The sequence below is a fragment of the Mobula hypostoma genome, chromosome 3, assembly GCF_963921235.1.
Source record: "Mobula hypostoma chromosome 3, sMobHyp1.1, whole genome shotgun sequence".
Taxonomy (NCBI): domain Eukaryota; kingdom Metazoa; phylum Chordata; class Chondrichthyes; order Myliobatiformes; family Myliobatidae; genus Mobula; species Mobula hypostoma.
In genome coordinates, this window is record NC_086099.1 from 222187561 (window position 1) to 222213964 (window position 26404).

General features: G+C 45.3%; 1 protein-coding gene across 2 annotated transcripts in view; it reads left to right on the plus strand.

The window, feature by feature from the left end:
• Nucleotides 1–26404, plus strand: part of plcd1a (phospholipase C, delta 1a) — a 193170-nt gene that overhangs the window by 148714 nt on the left and 18052 nt on the right. For both annotated transcript variants that reach the window (XM_063044573.1, XM_063044572.1), the window contains exons 6-9: nt 5230–5431; nt 13772–13916; nt 23756–23908; nt 25804–25944. In XM_063044573.1, coding sequence (XP_062900643.1) covers nt 5230–5431; nt 13772–13916; nt 23756–23908; nt 25804–25944 — 641 coding nt within the window. The remainder of the gene's footprint in view (nt 1–5229; nt 5432–13771; nt 13917–23755; nt 23909–25803; nt 25945–26404) is intronic.

Genomic DNA, 26404 nt, shown 5'->3' on the forward strand with positions numbered 1-26404 from the left:
AAAGTTGCCATTGATTTTAGATCAGCACTGCTCAAGAATACTGTGCCAAACTAATTAAACTAGTAACTAAATACCTAACTAAACTATTCCCTTCCGCTTACATAATGTCCATATCCCTCCATTCTCTGCATATTCATGTGCCAATCTAAAAACCTCCTCTTTCATGGGTACTAGCATCTGTGGTATCCAACACATCTTCAAGGAGCAGTGCCTCAGAAAGCGGCATCCATCATTAAGGATACCTACCACCCAGGACTTCTCATTATTTAACATCAGGAAGGAGGTACAGAAGCCTGAAGGCACACACAGGCACACACATTCAGAAACAGCTTCTTCCTTCTGCTATCTGATTCCTAAATGGACATTGAACCCATGTGCACTACCTCAGAACTTTTTTTTAATTTCTGGTTTTAGATTAGATTAGATTATGAGGACACGCAGTCCTCTTTTATTGTCATTTAGTAATGCATGCATTAAGAAATGATACAATATTCCTCCGGTGTGATATCACAAAACACAGGACAGACCAAGACTGAAAAACATAGAAACATAGAAACATAGAAAATAGGTGCAGGAGTAGGCCATTCGGCCCTTCGAGCCTGCACCGCCATTTATTATGATCATGGCTGATCATCCAACTCAGAACCCAGCCTTCCCTCCATACCCCTGACCCCTGTAGCCACAAGGGCCATATCTAACTTCCTTTTAAACATAGCTAATGAACTGGCCTCAACAGTTTGCTGTGGCAGAGAATTCCACAGATTCACCACTCTCTGTGTGAAGAAGTTTTTCCTAACCTCGGTCCTAAAAGGCTTCCCCTCTATCCTCAAACTGTGACCCCTCGTTCTAGACCTCCCCAACATCGGGAACAATCTTCCCGCATCTAGCCTGTCCAATCCCTGTAGGATCTTATACGTTTCAATCAGATCCCCCCTCAATCTTCTAAATTCCAACGAGTACAAGCCCAGTTCATCCACCCTGCCATCCCAGGAATCAATCTGGTGAACCTTCTTTGTACTCCCTCTATGGCAAAGATGTCTTTCCTCAGATTAGGGGACCAAAACTGCACACAATACTCCAGGTGTGGTCTCACCAAGGCCTTGTACAACTGCAGTAGTACCTCCCTGCTCCTGTACTCGAATCCTCTCGCTATAAATGCCAGCATACCGTTCGCCTTTTTCACCGCCTGCTGTACCTGCATGCCCACTTTCAATGACTGGTGTATAATGACACCCAGGTCTCGTTGCACCTCCCCTTTTCCTAATCGGCCACCATTCAGATAATAATCTGTTTTCCTATTTTTGCCACCAAAGTGGATAACTTCACATTTATCCACATTAAATTGCATCTGCCATGAGTTTGCCCACTCACCCAACCTATCCAAGTCACCCTGCATCCTCTTAGCATCCTCCTCACTGCTAACACTGCCACCCAGCTTTGTGTCATCCGCAAACTTGGAGATGCTGCATTTAATTCCCTCATCCAAGTCATTAATATATATTGTAAACAACTGGGGTCCCAGCACTGAGCCTTGCGGTACCCCACTAGTCACCGCCTGCCATTCTGAAAAGGTCCCGTTTATTCCCACTCTTTGCTTCCTGTCTGCTAACCAATTCTCCACCCATACCAATACCTTACCCCCAATACCGTGTGCTTTAAGTTTGCACACTAATCTCCTGTGTGGGACCTTGTCAAAAGCCTTTTGAAAATCCAAATATACCACATCCACTGGTTCTCCCCTATCCACTCTACTGGTTACATCCTCAAAAAATTCTATGAGATTCGTCAGACATGATTTTCCTTTCACAAATCCATGCTGACTTTGTCCGATCATTTCACCGCTTTCCAAATGTGCTGTTATCACATCCTTGATAACTGACTCCAGCAGTTTCCCCACCACCGACGTTAGGCTAACCGGCCTATAATTCCCCGGTTTCTCTCTCCCTCCTTTTTTAAAAAGTGGGGTTACATTAGCCACCCTCCAATCCTCAGGAACTAGTCCAGAATCTAACGAGTTTTGAAAAATTATCACTAATGCATCCACTATTTCTTGGGCCACTTCCTTAAGCACTCTTGGATGCAGACCATCTGGCCCTGGGGATTTATCTGCCTTCAATCCCTTCAATTTACCTAACACCACTTCCCTACTAACATGTATTTCGCTCAGTTCCTCCATCTCACTGGACCCTCTGTCCCTTACTATTTCTGGAAGATTATTTATGTCCTCCTTAGTGAAGACAGAACCAAAGTAATTATTCAATTGGTCTGCCATGTCCTTGCTCCCCATAATCAATTCACCTGTTTCTGTTTGCAGGGGACCTACATTTGTCTTTATCAGTCTTTTCCTTTTTACATATCTATAAAAGCTTTTACAGTCCGTTTTTATGTTCTCTGCCAGTTTTCTCTCATAATCTTTTTTCCCCTTCCTAATTAAGCCCTTTGTCCTCCTCTGCTGAACTCTGAATTTCTCCCAGTCCTCAGGTGAGCCACTTTCTCTGGCTAATTTGTATGCTACTTCTTTGGAATTGATACTATCCCTAATTTCTCTTGTCAGCCACGGGTGCACTACCTTCCTTGATTTATTCTTTTGCCAAACTGGGATGAACAATTGTTGTAGTTCATCCATGCAACCTTTAAATGCCTGCCATTGCATATCCACCGTCAATCCTTGAAGTGTCACTTGCCAGTCTATCTTGGCTAATTCACGTCTCATACCTTCAAAGTTACCCCTCTTTAAGTTCAGAACCTTTGTTTCTGAATTAACTACGTCACTCTCCATGTTAATGAAGAATTCCACCATATTATGGTCACTCTTACCCAAGGGGCCTCTCACGACAAGATCGCTAATTAACCCTTCCTCATTGCTCAAAACCCAGTCCAGAATAGCCTGCTCTCTAGTCGGTTCCTCGACATGTTGGTTCAAAAAACCATCCCGCATACATTCCAAGAAATCCTCTTCCTCAGCACCTTTACCAATTTGGTTCACCCAGTCTACATGTAGATTGAAGTCACCCATTATAACTGCTGTTCCTTTATTGCACACATTTCTAATTTCCTGTTTAATACCATCTCCGACCTCACTACTACTGTTAGGTGGCCTGTACACAACTCCCACCAGCGTCTTCTGCCCCTTAGTGTTACGCAGCTCTACCCATATCGATTCCACATCTTCCCGGCTTATGTCCTTCCTTTCTATTGCGTTAATCTCTTTTTTAACCAGCAACGCCACCCCACCTCCCCTTCCTTCATGTCTATCCCTCCTGAATATTGAATATCCCTGAACGTTGAGCTCCCATCCCTGGTCACCCTGGAGCCATGTCTCTGTGATCCCAACTATATCATAATCATTAATAACAATCTGCACTTTCAATTCATCCACCTTATTACGAATACTCCTTGCATTGACACATAAAGCCTTCAGGCGCTCTTTTACAACTCTCTTAGCCCTTTTTAATGCTTGCCCTGGATTTGTCGGCCTGCCACTTTTACTTTTCCCCTTTGTACTTTTTGCTTAAAACTTAACAAAACCACATAATTATGACATATAGTTACAACAGTGCAACAATACCATAACTTGATGAAGAACAGTCCATGGCACAGTAAAAACGTTCAAAGTCTCTCGAAAGTCCCACATCTCACACAGACAGGAAAGGGAAGAAAACTCTCCCTGCCATGCCCGACCACAGTCCGACTCTGAGTCGTCCGAAAACTTCGAGCCTCCAATCAGCCCTCCAACATTGAGTACTGAGCACTATCTCTATCCGAATGATTCGACCTCAGTCTACTTATTTTACACTACTTAATTTAATATACATATATACTTACTGTAATCCAGTGCTTTTCTATATTTATCACGTATTGCGTTGTACTTGCTACTGCAAAGTTAACGAATTTCGCAACATTTGCTGGTGATATTAAACCTGATTCTGGTTCTATTGTATCTGCCTCCACACTACCCCATGCAGCACGTACCAGGCACCCACCACTCTCTGCATGAAAAATTTGCCTTGTGCATCTCCTTTAAACTTATCCTCTCCCACCTTAGACTCGTTTTCAAGGAATCTACAGCTCACATTCTCAGTATTATTTATTTATTTTTGTGATTTTTTTTTTTTTTTTTTTTTTTTTTTCCCCCCTCCCTCTCTGCAATTTGTATTTTTCGTATATAGGTTGTTTGTCAGTCTTTGTTATTCTTAGTTTTCAGAAATTTTGTTGTATTTATTTTCCTGTAAATGCCCACAAGAAAATGAATCTCAAGATAGTATATGGTGATATATATGTACTTTGATAATGAATTTACTTTTAACTTTGAACTTTAAATGCGTGGCCTCTCGTATTTGACATTTCTTCCTAGATAAAAGATTCTTAATCTACCTGACCTAGTTCTCTTGTAATCTTACTAACTTCTATCAGCTCTCCCCGCCCACCAGCCTCCGCTGTCCCACAAAAAAACATCAAAGTTTGTCCAACCTCTCCTCTTACCTCATGTTCTCTAGTCCGGGCAGCATACCGGTAAACCTCTTCTGCACCCTCTCTAAAGCTGCTGCAACTGTCTTGTAATGGGGCAATCAGAATTGCATGCAAGGCAAGGTGTTGGTAATTAGAATGACCACCGGTACAAAAACATCCTAAATTCAAAGGTTACTGGGAAAAGGCAAGAGAATGAGGTTGAGAGAGAATAACAATTCAGCCATGATTGAATGGCGGAGTGGACTTGATGGGGAAAAAGGCCTTCTTCTGCTTCTTATGTACAGCACTTTTCTACCCTTTAAATCCTGGAGACTCCAGGTCAGTCCGAAAGGGTTGGGAATCCCTTCTTCCAAGCCTTATCATAAACAAGTAGGCATGGTAGTATAGCGGTTAGCGCGCCAACGATCACCGATCGGAGTTCGACTCCACCCCCCCCCCCAGTCTATAAGATGTTTGTATATTCTCCCCATGACTGTGTGGGTGTCCTCCAGGTTGCTTCAGTTTCCTCCTGCATTCCAAAGACATACAGGTTAGGGTTAGTAAGTTGTGGCCATGCTGTGTTGGCACTGGAAGTGTGGCAACGCTTGTGGGCTGTCCCCAGCACATCCTTGGGCTGTGTTGGGTGTTGACTCATTTGACTGAATGTTTCTATATTTCAATATACCTGTAACAAATAAAGCTAAACTTAAGAAATCGTAATCTTAAATGCAGTGTAGATATGACATGAATGATAATAACAGCAGTTTATTTTTTTGTTAGCAAAGAGTGATTTATTCATGACCAAGGACGGGTTTCTATTCTTCCTGATGTCACCAGCGGGGGACATTTTCAACCAAGAACACAACAAGGTGTACCAAGACATGACAAAGCCGCTCAATCAATATTACATTTCTTCCTCACATAACACCTACTTGACCAAGGATCAGCTGGAGGGCCCCAGCAGCACCGAGGCCTACATCAGGTACTGGTGCCCCTTTGCAGAAGGGGTTTGGGATTAGATGGGAAGCAGAGCTTTTCACCGAGGAGCTTCTGACTAATGCTGGGGTGGGAGCTGGAGAGTGTGGCCTAGGATTTCCCCAGAGAGGTACAGAAAGGGTCTTCGCATAAGTACAACAGGACTGGAATCTAAAGGTAAGGATGTCCTGTTGAGGCGTTATAAAGTGTTAGTCAGGGCTCATTTGGGATATTGTGAGCAATTTTATTTTTTATAATTTTATTTAGAGATGCAGATCAGGCCCAGCAAGCCGCGCCACCCTGCAACCCTAGCCTAGTTACAGGACAACTTACAATAACCTGCTAAGCCATTCAACATTTGAATGTGGAAGGAAACCCACGTGGTCACAGGGCGAAAGTATAAATTCCTTACACTTTGGGGCCCCATACCTAAGGAAAAATGTGCTTGGTCCAGAGGAGGTTTGCAACAACAATGGCAGGAATAAAAGGCTTAATGTATGAGGAGCATTTGATGTCTCTGGATCTGTACTCGATGGGATTCGGGGTTCAGAAGGATAAGGGGGAGGGGTGTAAATTTCGATATCCTGGATATTGAAAGGCCTGGATAGATTGAGCATGGAGAGGATGATTCCAATAGTGGGTGAGTCTAGGATCTGAGGGCACAGCCTCAGAATACAAGGACAAAGCTGAGGGAATTCCTTGAGTGAGGGGGTGGTGAATCTGTGGAATTCCATCTCAGCTTTGTTCTTGTATTCTGAGGCTGTGCTCTCAGATCCTAGACTCACCCACTATTGGAATCATCCTCTCCATGCTCACTCTATCCAGGCCTTTCAATATCCAGGATATGGAAATTTACACCCTTCCCCCTTATCCTTCTGAACCCCGAATCCCATCGAGTACAGATCCAGAGACATCAAATGCTCCTCATACATTAAGCCTTTTATTCCTGCCATTGTTGTTGCAAACCTCCTCTGGACCAGCACATTTTTCCTTAGGTATGGGGCCCTAAAGTATAAGGAATTTGCCACAGATGGCTGTGGAGGCCAAGTCATTGGGAATGTTTAAAGCAGAGGTTGTTGGGATCTTGATCAGGAAGGCAATTAGGGGTTACGGGGAGAATAGGGTTGAAGAAAAATGAATGGTGGAGCAGGCTTGATGGGCCGAATGTCCTAATTCTGCTCCTGTGTCTCACGATCTTACAGCTTTACGGTGTATGGTTATTGTGGGCCCAGCATAGTGAAAGACAAGGGTCCAATGACCAGGGTTATTGCTCTATGACCCTTAAACCATGCCAAAATCAATGATATCATAGACAGTGAAGATGGTCATCAAGATTTACACAGGGATCTTGATCAGCTGGGGAAGTGGGCTGTGGAATGGCAAATGCAGGAGTCTGAGAGTCTGAGTGGGAGTGCCGAAAAAGAGATTTTTGAAATTTTCGTTATTTTTTTTTCTCCAACGGCTTTCTGAGAGGCGGGACTGCGCAGGCGTGTGACGTCGGGCAGTGCAGCGCGGCAGATTTAAAAGGAACAGAGCCTCATAGAGCGGGCAGCGTAGTTTGCGGGCGGCGGAGTGAGCCGGGAGCAGAGTGAAGACTTAAGGGCTTCGGCTCACCGGGCTTAGGCGGAAGCGGGCGAGGCGAGGAAGGTTTGACATTCATTTTCTGTTGCTATTTGAGGAGAGGGGCATTATGACTGTGAGGGCAGTTTGCTGTTCTCGGTGTCGGATGTGGGAGGCCCTGGAGTCTCCAAGCCTCCCGGACGTCTACATCTGCGCCAAGTGCATCGAGATGCAGCTCCTAAGGGACCGCGTTACGGAACTGGAGCTGCAGCTCGATGACCTTCGTCTGGTCAGGGAGAGTGAGGAGGTGATAGAGAGGAGTGGAAGGCAGGTGGTCACGCCGGGGCCACGGGAGGCAGACAAGTGGGTCACGGTTAGGAGGGGGAAGGGGAAAAGGAAGGTGATGGGGAGTACCCCGGCGGCTGTGCCCCTTAACAACAGGTACTCCTGTTTGAGTACTGTTGGGGGGGACAGCTTACCCGGGGGAAGCGACAGTGACCCTGCCTCCGGCACAGAGTCTGGCCCTGTAGCTCAGAAGGGTAGGGCAAGGAAGAGGAGGGCAGTTGTGATAGGGGACTCGATAGTAAGGGGGTCAGATAGGCGATTCTGTGGACGCAGTCCAGAGACTCGGATGGTAGTTTGCCTCCCTGGTGCCAGGGTCCGGGATATTTCTGATCGTGTCCAAGATATCCTGAAGTGGGAGGGTGAAGAGCCAGAGGTCCTGGTACATATAGGTACCAATGACATAGGTAGGAAAAGGGATGAGGTCCTGAAAGAAGAATATAGGGAGCTAGGAAGGGAGTTGAGAAAAAGGACCGCAAAGGTAGTAATCTCGGGATTACTGCCTGTGCCACGCGACAGTGAGAGTAGGAATGCGATGAGGTGGAGGATAAATGCGTGGCTGAGGGATTGGAGCAGGGGGCAGGGATTCAAGTTTTTGGATCATTGGGACCTCTTTTGGCGCAGGTGTGACCTGTACAAAAAGGACGGGTTACACTTAAATCCTCGGGGGACCAATATCCTGGCAGGGAGATTGGCGGGGGCTACTGAGGTGACTTTAAACTAGAATGGTTGGGGGGTGGGAATCAAATTAAAGCGGCTAGGTGTGAGGAGGTTAGTTCACAACAGAGGGATGGGAACCAGTGCAGAGAGACAGAGGGGTGTAAAGTGAGCGTAGAAGCAAAAAGTACAAAGGGGAAAAGTAAAAGTGGCAGGCCGACAAATCCAGGGCAAGCATTAAAAAGGGCTAAGAGAGTTGTAAAAGAGTGCCTGAAGGCTTTATGTGTCAATGCAAGGAGCATTCGTAATAAGGTGGATGAATTGAAAGTGCAGATTGTTATTAATGATTATGATATAGTTGGGATCACAGAGACATGGCTCCAGGGTGACCAGGGATGGGAGCTCAACGTTCAGGGATATTCAATATTCAGGAGGGATAGACACGAAGGAAGGGGAGGTGGGGTGGCGTTGCTGGTTAAAAAAGAGATTAACGCAATAGAAAGGAAGGACATAAGCCGGGAAGATGTGGAATCGATATGGGTAGAGCTGCGTAACACTAAGGGGCAGAAGACGCTGGTGGGAGTTGTGTACAGGCCACCTAACAGTAGTAGTGAGGTCGGAGATGGTATTAAACAGGAAATTAGAAATGTGTGCAATAAAGGAACAGCAGTTATAATGGGTGACTTCAATCTACATGTAGACTGGGTGAACCAAATTGGTAAAGGTGCTGAGGAAGAGGATTTCTTGGAATGTATGCGGGATGGTTTTTTGAACCAACATGTCGAGGAACCGACTAGAGAGCAGGCTATTCTGGACTGGGTTTTGAGCAATGAGGAAGGGTTAATTAGCGATCTTGTCGTGAGAGGCCCCTTGGGTAAGAGTGACCATAATATGGTGGAATTCTTCATTAACATGGAGAGTGACGTAGTTAATTCAGAAACAAAGGTTCTGAACTTAAAGAGGGGTAACTTTGAAGGTATGAGACATGAATTAGCTAAGATAGACTGGCAAATGACACTTCAAGGATTGACGGTGGATATGCAATGGCAGGCATTTAAAGGTTGCATGGATGAACTACAACAATTGTTCATCCCAGTTTGGCAAAAGAATAAATCAAGGAAGGTAGTGCACCCGTGGCTGACAAGAGAAATTAGGGATAGTATCAATTCCAAAGAAGTAGCATACAAATTAGCCAGAGAAAGTGGCTCACCTGAGGACTGGGAGAAATTCAGAGTTCAGCAGAGGAGGACAAAGGGCTTAATTAGGAAGGGGAAAAAAGATTATGAGAGAAAACTGGCAGAGAACATAAAAACGGACTGTAAAAGCTTTTATAGATATGTAAAAAGGAAAAGACTGATAAAGACAAATGTAGGTCCCCTGCAAACAGAAACAGGTGAATTGATTATGGGGAGCAAGGACATGGCAGACCAATTGAATAATTACTTTGGTTCTGTCTTCACTAAGGAGGACATAAATAATCTTCCAGAAATAGTAAGGGACAGAGGGTCCAGTGAGATGGAGGAACTGAGCGAAATACATGTTAGTAGGGAAGTGGTGTTAGGTAAATTGAAGGGATTGAAGGCAGATAAATCCCCAGGGCCAGATGGTCTGCATCCCAGAGTGCTTAAGGAAGTGGCCCAAGAAATAGTGGATGCATTAGTGATAATTTTTCAAAACTCGTTAGATTCTGGACTAGTTCCTGAGGATTGGAGGGTGGCTAATGTAACCCCACTTTTTAAAAAAGGAGGGAGAGAGAAACCGGGGAATTATAGGCCGGTTAGCCTAACGTCGGTGGTGGGGAAACTGCTGGAGTCAGTTATCAAGGATGTGATAACAGCACATTTGGAAAGCGGTGAAATGATCGGACAAAGTCAGCATGGATTTGTGAAAGGAAAATCATGTCTGACGAATCTCATAGAATTTTTTGAGGATGTAACTAGTAGAGTGGATAGGGGAGAACCAGTGGATGTGGTATATTTGGATTTTCAAAAGGCTTTTGACAAGGTCCCACATAGGAGATTAGTGTGCAAACTTAAAGCACACGGTATTGGGGGTAAGGTATTGGTGTGGGTGGAGAATTGGTTAGCAGACAGGAAGCAAAGAGTGGGAATAAACGGGACCTTTTCAGAATGGCAGGCGGTGACTAGTGGGGTACCGCAAGGCTCAGTGCTGGGACCCCAGTTGTTTACAATATATATTAATGACTTGGATGAGGGAATTAAATGCAGCATCTCCAAGTTTGCGGATGACACGAAGCTGGGTGGCAGTGTTAGCAGTGAGGAGGATGCTAAGAGGATGCAGGGTGACTTGGATAGGTTGGGTGAGTGGGCAAACTCATGGCAGATGCAATTTAATGTGGATAAATGTGAAGTTATCCACTTTGGTGGCAAAAATAGGAAAACAGATTATTATCTGAATGGTGGCCGATTAGGAAAAGGGGAGGTGCAACGAGACCTGGGTGTCATTATACACCAGTCATTGAAAGTGGGCATGCAGGTACAGCAGGCGGTGAAAAAGGCGAACGGTATGCTGGCATTTATAGCGAGAGGATTCGAGTACAGGAGCAGGGAGGTACTACTGCAGTTATACAAGGCCTTGGTGAGACCACACCTGGAGTATTGTGTGCAGTTTTGGTCCCCTAATCTGAGGAAAGACATCTTTGCCATAGAGGGAGTACAAAGAAGGTTCACCAGATTGATTCCTGGGATGGCAGGTCTTTCATATGAAGAAAGACTGGATGAACTGGGCTTGTACTCGTTGGAATTTAGAAGATTGAGGGGGGATCTGATTGAAACGTATAAGATCCTAAAGGGATTGGACAGGCTAGATGCAGGAAGATTGTTCCCGATGTTGGGGAGGTCTAGAACGAGGGGTCACAGTTTGAGGATAGAGGGGAAGCCTTTTAGGACCGAGGTTAGGAAAAACTTCTTCACACAGAGAGTGGTGAATCTGTGGAATTCTCTGCCACAGCAAACTGTTGAGGCCAGTTCATTAGCTATGTTTAAAAGGAAGTTAGATATGGCCCTTGTGGCTACAGGGGTCAGGGGGTATGGAGGGAAGGCTGGGTTCTGAGTTGGATGATCAGCCATGATCATAATAAATGGCGGTGCAGGCTCGAAGGGCCGAATGGCCTACTCCTGCACCTATTTTCTATGTTTCTATGTTTCTAATTCAGATAAATGCAAGGTATTGCATTTTCAGAAGTCAAGCTGGGATAGAACTTACATGGTGAGCGGCAGAGCCCTGGGGAGTATTGAAGAATAGAGTTTATTGTCATTCAACCATACACATGTATACAGCTAAACAAAACAACATTCATCAGGGACCAAAGAGCACAACATCACATCTATCAGATACAGCACATAAAATAATATTAACAGATAATAAAAATATTCTGTAGATGTACAAATTGTCATAAAGTGCATATACAATGTATGATTAAATATACAACAGTATAATGCTACTGATGCTGTCATAGATAATGTGTACTGGGTGGTAGCGGACTGTTCAGAAGTCTCACAGCCTGGGGGAAGAAGCTGTTACCCAGCCTAAAGTGGCATCACAAGTAGATAGGAAGGCATTTGGCAGACTATCCTTCATCAAGTCACTGAGTACAAAGGTTGTGATGTTATGTTTCAGTTGTACATGACGTTGTTGAGCTCACACATAGAGGATTATGTTAAGTTTTGGTCACTGTGCTGCAGAAATGATGAAAAGAATGTAGAGGAGATTTGCAAGGATGTTCCCAGAACTCAAGAGCCCAAGTTATCGGTTGGACAGGCTGGGATTTTTTCCCTTGAAACATGGGAGAATGAAGGGGTGTATAAAATCATAAGGGTCTTTTCTCCAGGCCAAGGGAAACATCAACTAGAAGGTATAGCTTTAAGATGTGAGGGCAAAGATTTAATAGGAACCCAAGGACCAAAATTTTCACCCAGTCAGTGGTCCAAATGTGGAACAAGCTGCCAAGGGAAGTGGTTGAGACAGGTATATGAACAACATTTAAAAGGAACTTAGGCGGGCACGCTGATAGGAAAGGTTTAGAGCAGGGGTTTCCAACCTTTTTTTATGCCATAGATCAATACCATTAAGGAAGGGTTCCATGGACCCCAAGTTGGGAACCACTAGTTTTGAGGAATATGGACGGAATGACTTAGATGAGAATCTTGGTCAGTAAGGACCATTTGGGCCGAAGGGCCTGTTTCTGCACTATATGACTCCATAACTATGGCATTACGAAGTGTTTATGGTGTTTAGTAAGGTTTGATAAGGTTCCCCATGGTCGGTTCAGAAAATCAAGAGGCATGCGATCCAGGGAAACTTGGCTGTGTGGGTTCAGAGTTAGCTTGATCAACAAAAGGCAGAAAGAACATATTCACTGGTGTGGGACCCCTGTTCTCTGTGATTTTTATAAATAACTCAGATGAGGAAGTGAAAGGGTGGTATAATAAGTGGTGGGGTTGTGGATAGTGTGGAGGGTTGTCATAGGTTTCAACAAGACATTGATAGGCCTGAGAAATGGCAGATTGAGTTAACTCTGGAAATAGGTGAAGTGATTCACTTTGGAAGGTAGAATTGGAAGACAAAATACAGGGTCAATGGCAGGATTCTTAGCAGTGCAAAGGAACAGAGGGATTTGGGAGTCCACGTCTATTGATCACTCAAAGTTGCCATTATGTTGATAGGGTGGCTAAGAAAGCATATGGAGTGTTGGCCTTCATTAATCAGGGAACTGAGTTCACCAGCTGTGAGGTAATGTTACGGATCTATGAAACTCTGGTTAGACCACACTTGGAATGTTGTGTTCAGTTCTGGTCACCTCATTGTAGGAAGGATGTGGGAGCTTTAGAGATTTACTAGGATGCTGCCTGGATTAGAGAGGATAGATTGAGTGAGCTAGGGCTTTTCTCTTTACAGAGAAGGAGGGTAAGCGGTTACTTCATCGAGGTGTATAAGATGATGAGAGACATAGGTTGGTTGGACTTTCAGAGACTTTTCCCCCCAGGGCAGAAATGGCTAATTCGAGGGGACATAATTTTAATGTGATTGGAGGAAAGTATAGGTAAGTTCTTTACACAGAGAGCAGTGGGTGTATGGAACACCCTGCCAGGGGTAGTGGTTGAGACAGATACAATAGGGGCATTTAAGACACTGTTAGATAGGCGCATGGATGATAGAAAAATGGAAAGCTATGTTAGAGATGGTGGGATGTAGATACTTTTCTACCAAAGATACGTCTGTGAGCAGGTGGTGGATGGTTGTATGAACAGCTGGTACATATCATATGTCCTGGTTATGTGACCACTGAATCCCAGCAGACAATCTCTGAAGAGTAACACAAAGACAGGAGAATCTGCAGATGTTGGAAAACCAAGCAACACACAAAATGCTGGAGGAACTCAGCAGGCCAGGCAGCATCAATGGAAAAGAGTAAACAGTCTCGGCCCGAAACAGCGACTATTTACTCTCTTCCATAGATGTTGTCTGGCCTACTGAGTGCTCCAGCATTTTTGTGCTGCTTGAATCTCAGAAGAGTATTGATAATGGCTGGGGTCACCCATCTTGTAAAGACACTGATCAGAAGAAGGTATGACAACTACCTCTGTAGAAAAATTTGCCAAGAACAATCATGGTCATGGCCATGATCGCCCACATCATATAACATGGCAAGTGACAATGATGACATTAGAGGGAAGGGTTGGATTGATCTTGGAGTAGGTTCGAAGGCTGGTCAAAAAAGGCTTGTATTGTGCTGTAGTGTTCTAAATTCTATCTATCTCATGAACAGTGCACTCAATAAAGGCTGCCGCTGTGTGGAACTGGACTGTTGGGATGGACCAAACGGAGAGCCAGTCATTTATCACGGCTACACACTCACCTCAAAAATCCTCTTCAAGGACGTCATACAAGTCGTAAATAATTACGCCTTTAAGGTAAGCTGAAGTTGCTCCATGCAAACCTTCCATTGTGGACTCCATATCTGCTAGTTGGAAGGTATGTTTGGAACTGACAGGAGGGTTGGGGAACTGAGTAAACAAGGAGTCCGTCACCCATCTTTCACATTTTGTATTCATTCCAACCAGACAGGAAATGTGCATTTCCTTACCCAAATCCATTACTTCACACTTCATTTTAATCAGAATCTGAATCAAGTTTAATATCTCTGGCATGTGTCATGAAATTCGTTGTTTTGCAGCAGCAGTACATTGCAATGCATAATAATAAAAAACCTTAAATTACAATAAGAAGTATTTATAATTAAATAAGTGGTGCAAAAAGACAGCACAAAAAGTTGTGGTGGAGTGTCCATTCATTGTCCATTCTAAATTCTGGTGGCAGAGGGACCAGAATGTACCTCCTCCTTAATGGTAGTAATGAGAAGAGGGCATGTTCTGGGTGATTGGGTGATGGGGGTCTTTAATGACGGATGATGTCTTCTTGCCTTATGAAGTTGTTCTCGATGCTGTGGAGGCTAGTGCCCATGATGGAGCTGGCTGTTACATCTTCCTGCAGGTTCTTCTGATCCTGTGATTGCCCCAATTCCCATACCAGACGCTGTTGCAAGCAGTTAGAAGACTCTCCATGTTACATAGGTAGAAACTTGTGAGAGTCTTTACCATAGCATTATACAGCACAGAATCAGGCCCTTCTGCCTAACTGCCTATCCAAGCTAATCCCATGTGCCTGCATTCGGCCTATATCCCTCCAAGCATTCCTAATGCAGTACTTGCCCAATAATTGTAATTGTACCCATCTCTTGGGTGGCTGGCTGGAGATTCGTGCCTCCCAAAGGAGGTGTAAGGTGCTCCTTCTCTCCACTAGCCTGCAGGCCACCCTTGAGCAAGGTGTAGCACTGCTTATCCCCTCCTCTCTCCCCCTCCCTCCGAATCAGGTCATGTGAAGCCATGGGAGCAGGGGGTGGACGATCGTATGAGCAACTGGTGCATATTACAAGTCCTGGCTATGCGACCACTGACAATCTCTGAAGAGTATTGATAATGGTTGGGGTCGTCATCTTGTAAAGGCACTGCCCAGAAGAAGGCAATAGCAAACCACTTCTGTAGAAAAATTTGCCATGAACAATCATGGTCATGGAAGAAGCATGATTGCCTACAAACAAATAAACCCATCTCTAGCACTTCCTGTGAGAGCTCATTCCATATGCCCACCACTCAGGTCCTCTAAATCTTTCCCGCTCATCTTAAACCAATGCTCTCTTGGCTTAGACTCTTCACACTGGGAAAATGTCTACTGCATCAATGCCTCTCATAATTTTATAAACCTATGTAAGGTCATCCTTCAGCCTACTTCAACTCCAAGGAAGACAGTCCCAGCCTCTCTCCTTATCACTTGAGCTTTCCAGTCCAGGCAGTTTTCTTCTTAATCTTCTCTGCAACTTTCCTAATCACATCCTTCCCTTAGCGTGGTGATCAGAACTGCAGGTGCACTCCAAGTAAGGTCTCACCAAAGTTCTGTACAACAGTAATACAATGTCCCAACTCAGCCACGGCAAATAAAGACAAGTGTGCCACACACCTTCTTCACCATTCTGTCTACTCTGGATTAAATTTCAGTTGCCACTTGACAACTGACTAGATCATGTATTGTCCTCTGTACTGTAGATTACACTCTGACTAGAGAACATCACTGGTAAGGAGGTTCTAAAGCACAGAGTCACAAGAGTGTGTGGATTCAGCCAGTTCCATCACAAGCACATGCTTCTCCACCATAAAGAAGGCGTGATCCTTTACTGAAGACCCTCACCATCCAGGACATATCCTCTTCTCATTGCTACCATCAGGGAGGAGGTACAGGTAAAGACACACACACAATGATCCGGGAACAGCTTTTTCTCCTCTGCCATCAGGTTTGTAAATGGTCAATTGCGGGTAGGTTTACTAGCATGGTTCGGGGGGGGTTAAACTAATTTGCAAGGGGAATGGGACCCGGAGCGATAGAGCAGTGAAAGAAGTGCATGGAGTAAAGCCAGAACTAACATATAGAGAGGCTTTGAGGAAAGAGAAGCAGAATAAAGGGTGTAAAGGTAGGAAGGTAGAAGGGCTAAAGTGCGTGTATTTCAATGCAAGAAGCATCAGGAACAAAGGTGATGAACTGAGAGCTTAGATACATACATGGAATTATGATGTAGTGGCCATTACAGAGACTTGGCTGACACCAGGGCAGGAATGGATTCTCAATATTCCTGGATTTCAGTGCTTTAAAAGGGATGGGGGGGGGAAGGGGAGGAGGGGTGGCATTACTTTCAGGGATATTATTACAGCTACAGAAAGGGTGGGTAATGTAGCAGGATCCTCTTTTGAGTCAATATGGGTGGAAGTCAGGAACAGGAAGGGAGCAGTTACTCTATCAGGAGTATCTACAGGCGCCCTGGTAGCAGCAGAGAGGCAGATTTTGGAAAGGTGCAAAAATAACAGGGATGTTATCATGGGTGATTTTAACTTCCCTAGTATTGATTGGCACCTGATTAGTTCCAAGGGTTTAGATGGGGCAGAGTTTGTTAAGTGTGTCCAGGATGGATTCCTGTCACAGTATGTTGACAGGCTGACTAGGGGGAATGCCATACTAGATCTAGTATTAGGTAACAAACCGGGTCAGGTCACAGATCTCTCAGTGGGTGAGCATCTGGGGGACAGTGACAACCGCTCCCTGGCCTTTAGCATTATCATGGAAAAGGATAGAATCAGAGAGGACAGGAAAATTTTTAATTGGAGAAGGGCAAATTATGAGGCTATAAGGTTAGAACTTGTGGGTGTGAATTAGGATGGTGTTTTTTGCATGGAAATGTACTATGGACATGTGGTCGCTGTTTAGAGATCTCTTGCGGGATGTTAGGGATAAATTTGTCCCGGTGAGGAAGATAAAGAATGGTAGGGTGAAGGAACCATGGGTGACAAGTAAGATGGAAAATCTAGTCAGGTGGAAGAAGGCAGCATACATGAGGTTTAAGAAGCGAGGATCAGATGGGTCTATTGAGGAATATAGGGTAGCAAGAAAGGAGCTTAAGAAGGGGCTGAGAAGAGCAAGAAGGGGACATGAGAAGGCCTTGGCGAGTAGGATAAAGGAAAACCCCAAGGCATTCTTCAGTTATGTGAAGAACAAAAGGATGACAGGAGTGAAGTTAGGACCGATTAGAGATGAGGGTGGGAAGATGTGCCTGGAGGCTGTGGAAGTGAGCGAGGTCCTCAATGAATACTTCTCTTCGGTATTCACCAATGAGAGGGAACTTAGAAACGTAGAAAATAGGTGCAGGAGTAGGCCATTCAGCCCATCGAGCCTGCACCGCCATTCAGTACGATCATGGCTGATCATCCAACTCAGAACCCTGTACCTGCCTTTTCTCCATACCCCCTGATCCCTTTAGCCACAAGGGCCTTATCTAACTCCCTCTTAAATATAGCCAATGAACTGGCCTCAATGATGATGATAGTGAGGACAATATAAGTGAGGTTGATGTTCTGGAGCATGTTGATATTAAGGGAGAGGAGGTGTTGGAGTTGTCAAAATACATTAGGACGGATAAGTCCACGGGGCCTGACGGAATATTCCCCAGGCTGCTCCACGAGGCGAGGGAAGAGATTGCTGAGCCTCTGGCTAGAACCTTTATGTCCTCGTTGTCTACGGGAACAGTACCAGAGGATTGGAGGGAGGCGAATGTTGTCCCCTTGTTCAAAAAAGGTAGTAGGGATAGTCCAAGTAACTATAGACCAGTGAGCCTTACATCTGTGGTGTGAAAGCTGTTGGAAAAGATTCTTAGAGATAGGATCTGTGGGCATTTGGAGAATCATGGTCTGATCAGGGACAGTCAGCATGGCTTTGTGAAGGGCAGATCATGTCTAACAAGCCTGATAGAGTTCTTTGAGGAGGTGACCAGGCATATAGATGAGGGTAGTGCAGTGGATGTGATCTATATGGATTTTAGTAAGGCATTTGACAAGGTTCCACATGGTAGGCTTATTCAGAAAGTCAGAAGGCATGGGATCCAGGGAAGTTTGGCCAGGTGGATTCAGTATTGGCTTGTCTGCAGAAGGCAGAGGGTGGTGGTGGAGGGAGTACATTCGGATTGGAGGATTGTGACTAGTGGTGTCCCACAAGGATCGGTTCTGGGACCTCTACTTTTCGTGACTTTTATTAACGACCTGGATGTGGGGGTAGAAGGGTGGGTTGGCAAGTTTGCAGACGACACAAAGGTTGGTGGTGTTGTAGATAGTGTAGAGGATTGTCGAAGGTTGCAGAGAGACATTGATAGGTTGTAGAAGTGGCAGATGGAGTTCAACCCGGAGAAGTGTGAGGTGGTACACTTTGGAAGGACAAACTCCAAGGCAGAGTGCAAAGTAAATAGCAGGATACTTGGTAGTGTGGAGGAGCAGAAGGATCTTGGGGTACATGTCCACAGATCCCTGAAAGTTGCTTCACAGTTAGATAGGGTAGGTAAGAAAGCTTATGGGGTGTTAGCTTTCATAAGTCAAGGGATAGTGTTTTAAGAGTCGCGATGTAATGATGCAGCTCTATAAAACTTTGGTTAGGCCACACTTGGAGTACTATGTCCAGTTCTGGTTGCCTCACTATAGGAAGGATGTGGAAGCATTGGAAAGGGTACAGAGGAGATTTACCAGGATGCTGCCTGGTTTAGAAAGTATGGATTATGATCAGAGATTAAGGGAGCTCGGGCTTTACTCTTTGGAGAGAAGGAGGATGAGAGGAGACATGATAGAGGTATACAAGATAGTAAGAGGAATAGATAGAGTGGATAGCCAGCGCCTCTTCCCCAGGGCACCACTGCTCAATACAAGGGGACATGGCTTTAAGGTAAGGGGTGGGAAGTTCAAGGGGGATATTAGAGGAAGGTGTTTTACTCAGAGAGTGGTTGGTGCGTGGAATACACTGCCTGAGTCAGTGGTGGAGGCAGATACACTAGTGAAGTTTAAGAGACTACTAGACAGGTATATGGAGGGACTTAAGGTGGGGGGTTATATGGGAGGCAGGGTTTGAGGGTCGGCACAACATTGTGGGCCGAAGGGTCTGTACTGTGCTGTACTATTCTATGTTCAATGAACCCCTGTACACTACTTCACTATTCCTCTTTGGCGTGATCTATCTATGGATATAGAATCATATGTCAATCATAATAAACCTGATTCTAAGGTCAGTGTCAACCACATGGCCAATTTTTGTATCCTCTGCCAATGTCTACATAATATCCCGTCTAAAACATTAACATATAATAAAAGGCTAACCAAAGCACTGGGGAATGCCTAAAGTAATAGACTGCCGGTTAATCAATCCTGTCACTGAGCCAACTTCTGCTCCTGTTGGTCACTCTCCCTCCGATCACTTGGACTTCTGCCTTTCTGACCAGCCTGTCATGAAGCTTGCTAAAGTCCTTGTTGACCTCATTAAATGCACTACCGTTAGCAACCTTTTAGTTTTCTTCTCAGAATCTCTTGTGTTCGGTAAAGATAGACAAACGATCCTTAACAAACCCACACTGTCTGGCCCTAAATACTCGGTACCTTTGTAACTGAAAGTTTATGATGTTCCTCAGAACTGATTCCAATCATTTACCCACCACAAACATCAAACTAACAAACCTGTAATTACGTGATTTATTCCTTATGAAAGAGAAATATGACATGAGTAGTTCTCCAGTCCCTCAATTCTGCTCCTGTAACCAGAGATGATAAAATCAGAATCAGGTTTATTACTACTAAAAGAATTAAAGATGACAGATTAACTTTATTTGTCGCATGTACAGTACACGGAAACATACAGTAAAATGCACTGTTTTATGTCAGTGACCAACACAGTCTGAGGATGTGCTGGGGGCAGCTCATAACTGTCGCTAAGCTTCTGGCGTCAACTTAGCATGCCCACAACTTACTAACCCGAGCCTGCGCATCTTTAGAATGTGGGAGGGAACGGAATCACCTGGAGGAAACCCCTGTGGTCATAGGGAGAATGTACAAACTCCTTACAGGCAATGGCGGGTTTGGAACACTACCTATTTAAAGCGCTGCACTAACCGCTATGCTATTGCTAAGTTGTGTGTCAGAAAATCTGTTGTTTTGCAGCAGTTGTACAGTGTAAAGACATTAAAAAATCTTACAAATTACAATATAAATAAATAGTGCAAGATAAAGAATAATATTGTTCATGGCTTTGTGGACTGTTCAGAAATCTGATGGTGGAGAGCAAGAAGTTGTTCCTGAATCATTGAGTGTGGGTCTTCAGGCTCCTGATTGTTAGTAAAGTGAAGAGGGCATGTCCCGAATGGTGAGGGTCCTTAGTGATGGATACCGACTCCTTCAACCTTTGCCTCTTGAAGATGTCCTTGATGAGGAAGCTTGTTTCCGCAGTGGAGCTGGCCAAGTCTGCCTGCTACGATATTAGACCCCTTTGGGTTCTGGTGTAACCCATCCTTTTTGTACCTCCCCCAGAGGAGGCCTCAATGATCCAGAACCCGAAGCATTCCACATTCCAAAGGCATACAGTTTAGTAGGTGTAATTGGATGGTGCAGCATGTTGAGCAGGAAGGGACTGGTACTGTGCTGCATCTCTAAGTGAAAAAACCTTTGCCACCTCTTGCAATCCTGTACATCTCTGTTGTTAAAATGTTCACCCAGAGAAATCCCACACAGTCACAGGGAGAAGGTACACACTCCTTACAGGCAGTGGCAGGAATCGAAACCCAAACATTCAGGCCCCAAACAGCCCTTTCAGGTGAGGCAACATTTCTCCTGCAAATCTGTTGGGGTCGTTTACTGGTTCTCCCAGTGCAGCCTCCTCCACATTGGTGAGAACCAGCGTAGATTGGGGGACTACTTCATCGACTACGTCCACTCCATCCGCAAAAACTGGAATTTCCCAATGGCCAACCATTTTAATTCCTATTCCCATTCCCATTCTAGCATGTCAGTCTGTGGTCTCTTCTTCTGCCGCAATGAGGCCTACCTCAGGTTGGAGGAGCAACACTTCATATTCCATCTGGGTAGCCTCCAACCTGATGATTTAATTTTTTCCCCTTCCCCTTCCCTCTTCTTCTGTCCACACTCTGGCCTTTTATCTCTTCTCCTCATCTGCCTATCACTTCCCCTGATGCCTCTCCTCCTTCCCTTTCTCCCATGGTCCACTCTCCTCTTCTATCAGATTCCTTCTTCTCCAGCCCTTTACCTTTTCCACCTATCACCTCCCAGCTTCTTACTATATCCCCCTCCCCACACCTTGTTTTGGCTTCTTCCCCCTTCCTTTCCAGTCCTGATGAAGGGTCTCAGCTCGAAACTTTGATTGTTATTCATTTCCATAGATGCTGCCTGACCGGTTGAGTTCCTCCAGCATTTTGTGTGTGCTCAGGAATTGAACCCCGATCTCTATTTGTTGTAAAGCAATGCACAGACCACAATGCTGTCCTTGGATGAAGAGATTTCAAAAGGTTTATGCTCCCTGACAGGAAAAAAACCTATCCTTTATCTCTCTCTCTTGAATGGGTGACTCCTTATTTTAAAACAGTGGCCCCTAAGAATATTGGTATTGGTTTATTATGGGCACCTGTACCAAAGAAGAGTGAAAAGATTTTTTTGCATGCCAACATTCCACACTTACGCACATTAAAGAGAAAAACAAATACAGAGCATTAATATACTTTATTAGGCACACCTGCTTGTTAATGCAGATATTTTATCAGCCAATCATATGGTAACAACCCAGTGCATAAAAGCATGCAGATGTGGTCAAGAGGTTCTGTTGTTGTTCAGACCAGCCATCAAAATGGGGAATAAATGTGATCTAAGTGACTTTGACCGTGGAATGATTGTTGGTGCCAGACAGGATGGTTTGAATATCTCAGGAACTGCTAATCTCCTGGGATTTTCACATATAACAGTCAGCAGAGCAGGGGTTCACAACCATTTTTATGCTATAGACCAATGCCATTAATCAAGGGATCTGTGGACCCCAGGTTAGACGTTAGAATAGTGGTATGCAGAAGAACATTTCTGAACACAGAACACGTCACCAAGTGGATAGGCTACAGCAGCAGAAAACCACAAACATACACTCAGTGTCCATTTTATTAGGTACAGGAGGTACTGAGTGTGTATTGCTTAGAAGTCTCATACCTCTAGGATTCAGATCCTTTGCTTTGTTGGTGATTTAAATTCTGTGATCCAGCTTTTAATCACCAAATAAGACAGACTCCCAGCGACATGATCAAAGCGAGAAGAGTCCTGATCAGGATATGGTGGATAGATGATAACATACTTAGCTGTCTGTGAACTTATTGTGTCTGTAACTCCTGCCCAGTCATTTGAAATCGATGCTTAAAAGCTAACTGTTTTAAACAAATCAGCTGGTTTCACGCAATGCAGATGGAATTCCTGTGGTTGCCCCAGTCTGTGCAACGACCTCGGGTAAAATGCAGCTGGCACAAAAACAAAACAAATTTTACATCGTTCAGGGTGGCAAGAGGGAACAGTAGTGCAGCAGATAGCCTAACATTATTACAACACCAGTGATCAGGGCTCAGTTCCTGCTGCTGTCTGTCTGTAAGGAGTTTGTAAATTCTCACCATCACCCCATGGGTTTGCTCCGGACATTCCCGAGATGTACCAGTTAGTAGATTAGTAAGTTGTGGACATGCTATGTTGGTGCCGAAAGTGCAGCAACGCTTGTGGGCTGCCCCTGCAAATATTCAGACTGTGCTGGTCGTTGATACAAACGACACATTTCACTCTGTGTTTCAATGTACAGGCGACAAGTAAAGCTAATCTTTTCATCTTTAATCTTTAAAACCAGAGTAAAAATTATACAGTGAACGGTAGGGCACTGGGCTGTGCAGTAGAACAAAGGGACCTCAGAATACAGATTGATAATTCCTTGAAAGTGGCTTCAAATACAGATAGGGTCATAAGGAGAGCTTTTAGCACAGAATGGCCTTCATAAATCAGGCCATTAGGGGTACTCAGCAAGGTACTGCACCTTGCCAGACCAGAGCTAACCATTGCTGCATCGGTAAAGCAGCCAGCATAATCAAAGACCCACTCACCCCGGACATTCTCTTTTCTCCCCCTCCCATCCAGCAGAAGGTACAAAAGTACCATCATGCTGCAGGACAGCTTCAACCCCAAAGTCCTCTTTTGCAATAAGATGGACTCTTGACCTCACAGAGTACCTTGTTGTGATCTAGTACTTCATTGTTTGCCTACACAGTACAGGCCCTTCAGCCCACAATGTTGGGCCAACCTTTTAACCTACTCTGAGGTCAATCTAACCCTTCCCTCCCACATAACCCTCCATTTATCTTTCATTCATGTTTCTATCTAAGAGTTTCTTGAAAACATCAACCTCTACCATCACCCCCTGTAACGTGTCCCTACACCCACCACCAGATAAAAAAAATTACCTCTGACATATCACCCTAAAATTATGCCCCCTTGTATTAGCCATTTCCATTCTGGAAAAAAGTCTCTGGCTGTCCACTCTTGTCGTATTCAGCATTGTTTTTTGTACCTTCTTTTACTCTAGTTTGATCTGTATGCAAACAAACTTTTGGTACGTGTGACAGTAATATACTAATTCCAATACTGTACCATCGATTGGCTTCCCACCTGTGGGCACGCTTGGGGCCTGGGCTCCCATAAATGTGGGCTAATTCAATAGGTGTCACTGCCTCCAGTGAAGCAGAGCACCCCATTCCCATCCCCTCAATGTGGACAGAAGCTTGGTCTCCACGCTGACATAATGTTGCGTTTAATTCCAGGTCTCTCCTTACCCTCTCATCCTGTCCCTGGAGAACCACTGCAGTGTAGAACAGCAGAACGTCATGGCGCAGCACATGAAAACCATCCTGGGGGACAAGCTGCTGTCCAAGATTATCGACGGGAAGGTGCCCACCAAGTTCCCCTCACCTGAGGTAAGGAGCATTTGGGGCTCTATCCAAACAACAGAGCGCCAAAGCTGACAACGAGCTTCTCTGCACCCTGTGGTAATTGCTATCTCCCCATCTGCCATGATGGAGAAACGGGAGGAACAGAGAGAGATGAACTGTGTTGTAAAGCTGGAGAGATCTGTAAAGAGTGTGAATGTAAAGGGGCTAGGGAGGGTTACAGAGACAGGGAGGGATGTGGAGGGCATTACAGTCACAGAGGGGGGTACAGAGATAGGGAAGGGTGTAGAGGCCAGAGGGGTTTACAGAGACAGGGGGCAGTACAGCGGCTGGAGGGAGTTACAGGGATGGAGAGGGGAGCAGTGGCTGGAGGGGGTTACAGAGACTGCAAGGGGTGTAGGTGGCTGGAGGTTGATACAGAGGCAGGGAAGGGTATAGAAACTGGAGATTGTTACAGAGACAGGGAGGGGTAGGGAGACAGGAGACTGTTACAGGGAGGGTTAGGGAGACTGGAGACTGTTACAGGGACAGGGAGGGGTAGGGAGACTGGATATTGTTACAGAGACAGGGAGGGGTAGGGAGACAGGAGGGGAGAGGTGTGGAAGCCAGAGGGGATTACAGAGATAGGGAGAGGTGTGGAGGCCAGTGGAGTTACAGGGACAGGGAGGGGTATGGAGATCGGAGATTGCTATCCCACCAGCAGCAGGAGGATGCAGGAAATTCCACTCATTGCTCCTGAGATGGGAATTCTATAGGAACAAAGAAACGTTTCACAAGTTGGGAGAAAGGGTGGATTCAAGAACAGTGGGTCAAGAGGTCACAACGCCTGATTTGGATACAGTGAAATATATATGTAAAACATACATTGAGATGTGTCAATTGTGTAAAGAACCAACACACCCAAGGGTGTGCTGAGGCAGCCCGCAAGTATCACCACACATTCTGGTGGGTGCCAACACAGCATGCCCATAGTGCTCAGCAGAACAACACAGAGCACAACGAAACAGACCATGGCACCAATAAGTGGCGACGCTTTGCATGCAGCTCCAATGGGAATGATCAAAATACTCCCATTTAGGACTACCACAGCTGAAATCCATAGTCGCAGCCATGGAGCTTCAGTTAGCAAAGCAACAACAAACTCCGTTCTTTGTGTTTGTTCATTCTCTCTCTCTCTCACACTCACTCACTCTCTCACACATACACACACTCACTCACTCTCTCTCACACACACACTCACTCTCACACACTCTCACTCTTTCTCTGACACACACACACATTCTCTCTCTCACCCTCACACACACACACTCTCTCTCTCTGTCTGTCACACTGTCTCTCACTCTCTCTCTTACACACCCACACACAAGTAACACATATACATATACATATACACACACACACACCCGATACTTGGACAGGTACATGGCTAGGGAAGGTTTAGAGAGATACAGGCCAAACATGAGCAACACACATCAAAGTTGCTGGTGAATGCAGCAGGCCAGGCAGCATCTCTAGGAAGAGGTACAGTCGACATTTCGGGCTGAGACCCTTCGTCAGGACTAACTGAAGGAAGAGCTAGTAAGAGATTTGAAAGTGAGAGGGGGAGGGGGAGATCCAAAATGATAGGAGAAGACAGGAGGGGGAGGGATGGAGCCAAGAGCTGGACAGGTGATTGGCAAAAGGGATATGAGAGGATCATGGGACAGGAAGCCTAGGGAGAAGGAAAAGGGGGAGGGGGGAAAAACCCAGAGGATGGGCAAGGGGTATAGTGAGAGGGACAGAGGGAGAAAAAGGAGAGAGAGAAAGAATATGAGCAGGTGGGTTTTGGTCAGCATGGATGGGATGGGCCAAGAGGCCTGTTGCAGAGCTGTATGACTCTATGCTCACTCATTTGTTTCTTCTTGGTCTTGTGATGGTTACAGCAACTGAAGGGGAAAATACTGGTGAAGGGCAAGAGGCTAAATCGCCTGGAGGATGATCAGAGCGCCGAGAACGATGATGTCTCAGATGAGGACGAGGCTGCCGAAATGCAAGAGGAAGAAAAGCAAGAACTTAAAAAGAAAGTGAGTCCCCTGTCCCTTCTTTCACTCACTCTCACTCCCTCCCTCACTCACTCACTCTCTCCCTCCCTCACTCTCACTCCCTCCCTCACTCCACCCTCACTCTCACTCCTCCCTCACTCTCACTCCCTCCCTCCCTCACTCCACCCTTGCTCACTCTACCTCATACCTCTCATATTCATTCCCTCCCTCTGTCCCTCACTCACGCTCCCTTGTCCCTCTCATATTCACTCCCTCCTGCGTACACGTTCACTCACCTTACTCTTCCTTGGTCAGTTCTTTATTCATTCTCTCTCACTTTCCCACTCTCCTTCATTCATTCATTCCACTCCTTCCCTCCTTCATCACTCAGATTCAAATTCATTTAATTATCACATGTACATCGAAACACACTCAAGAGGCAGCCCGCAAGTTACCTCACATTCTATTGCTGTCATAGCACGCCCCCAATGTACTCGTGGTC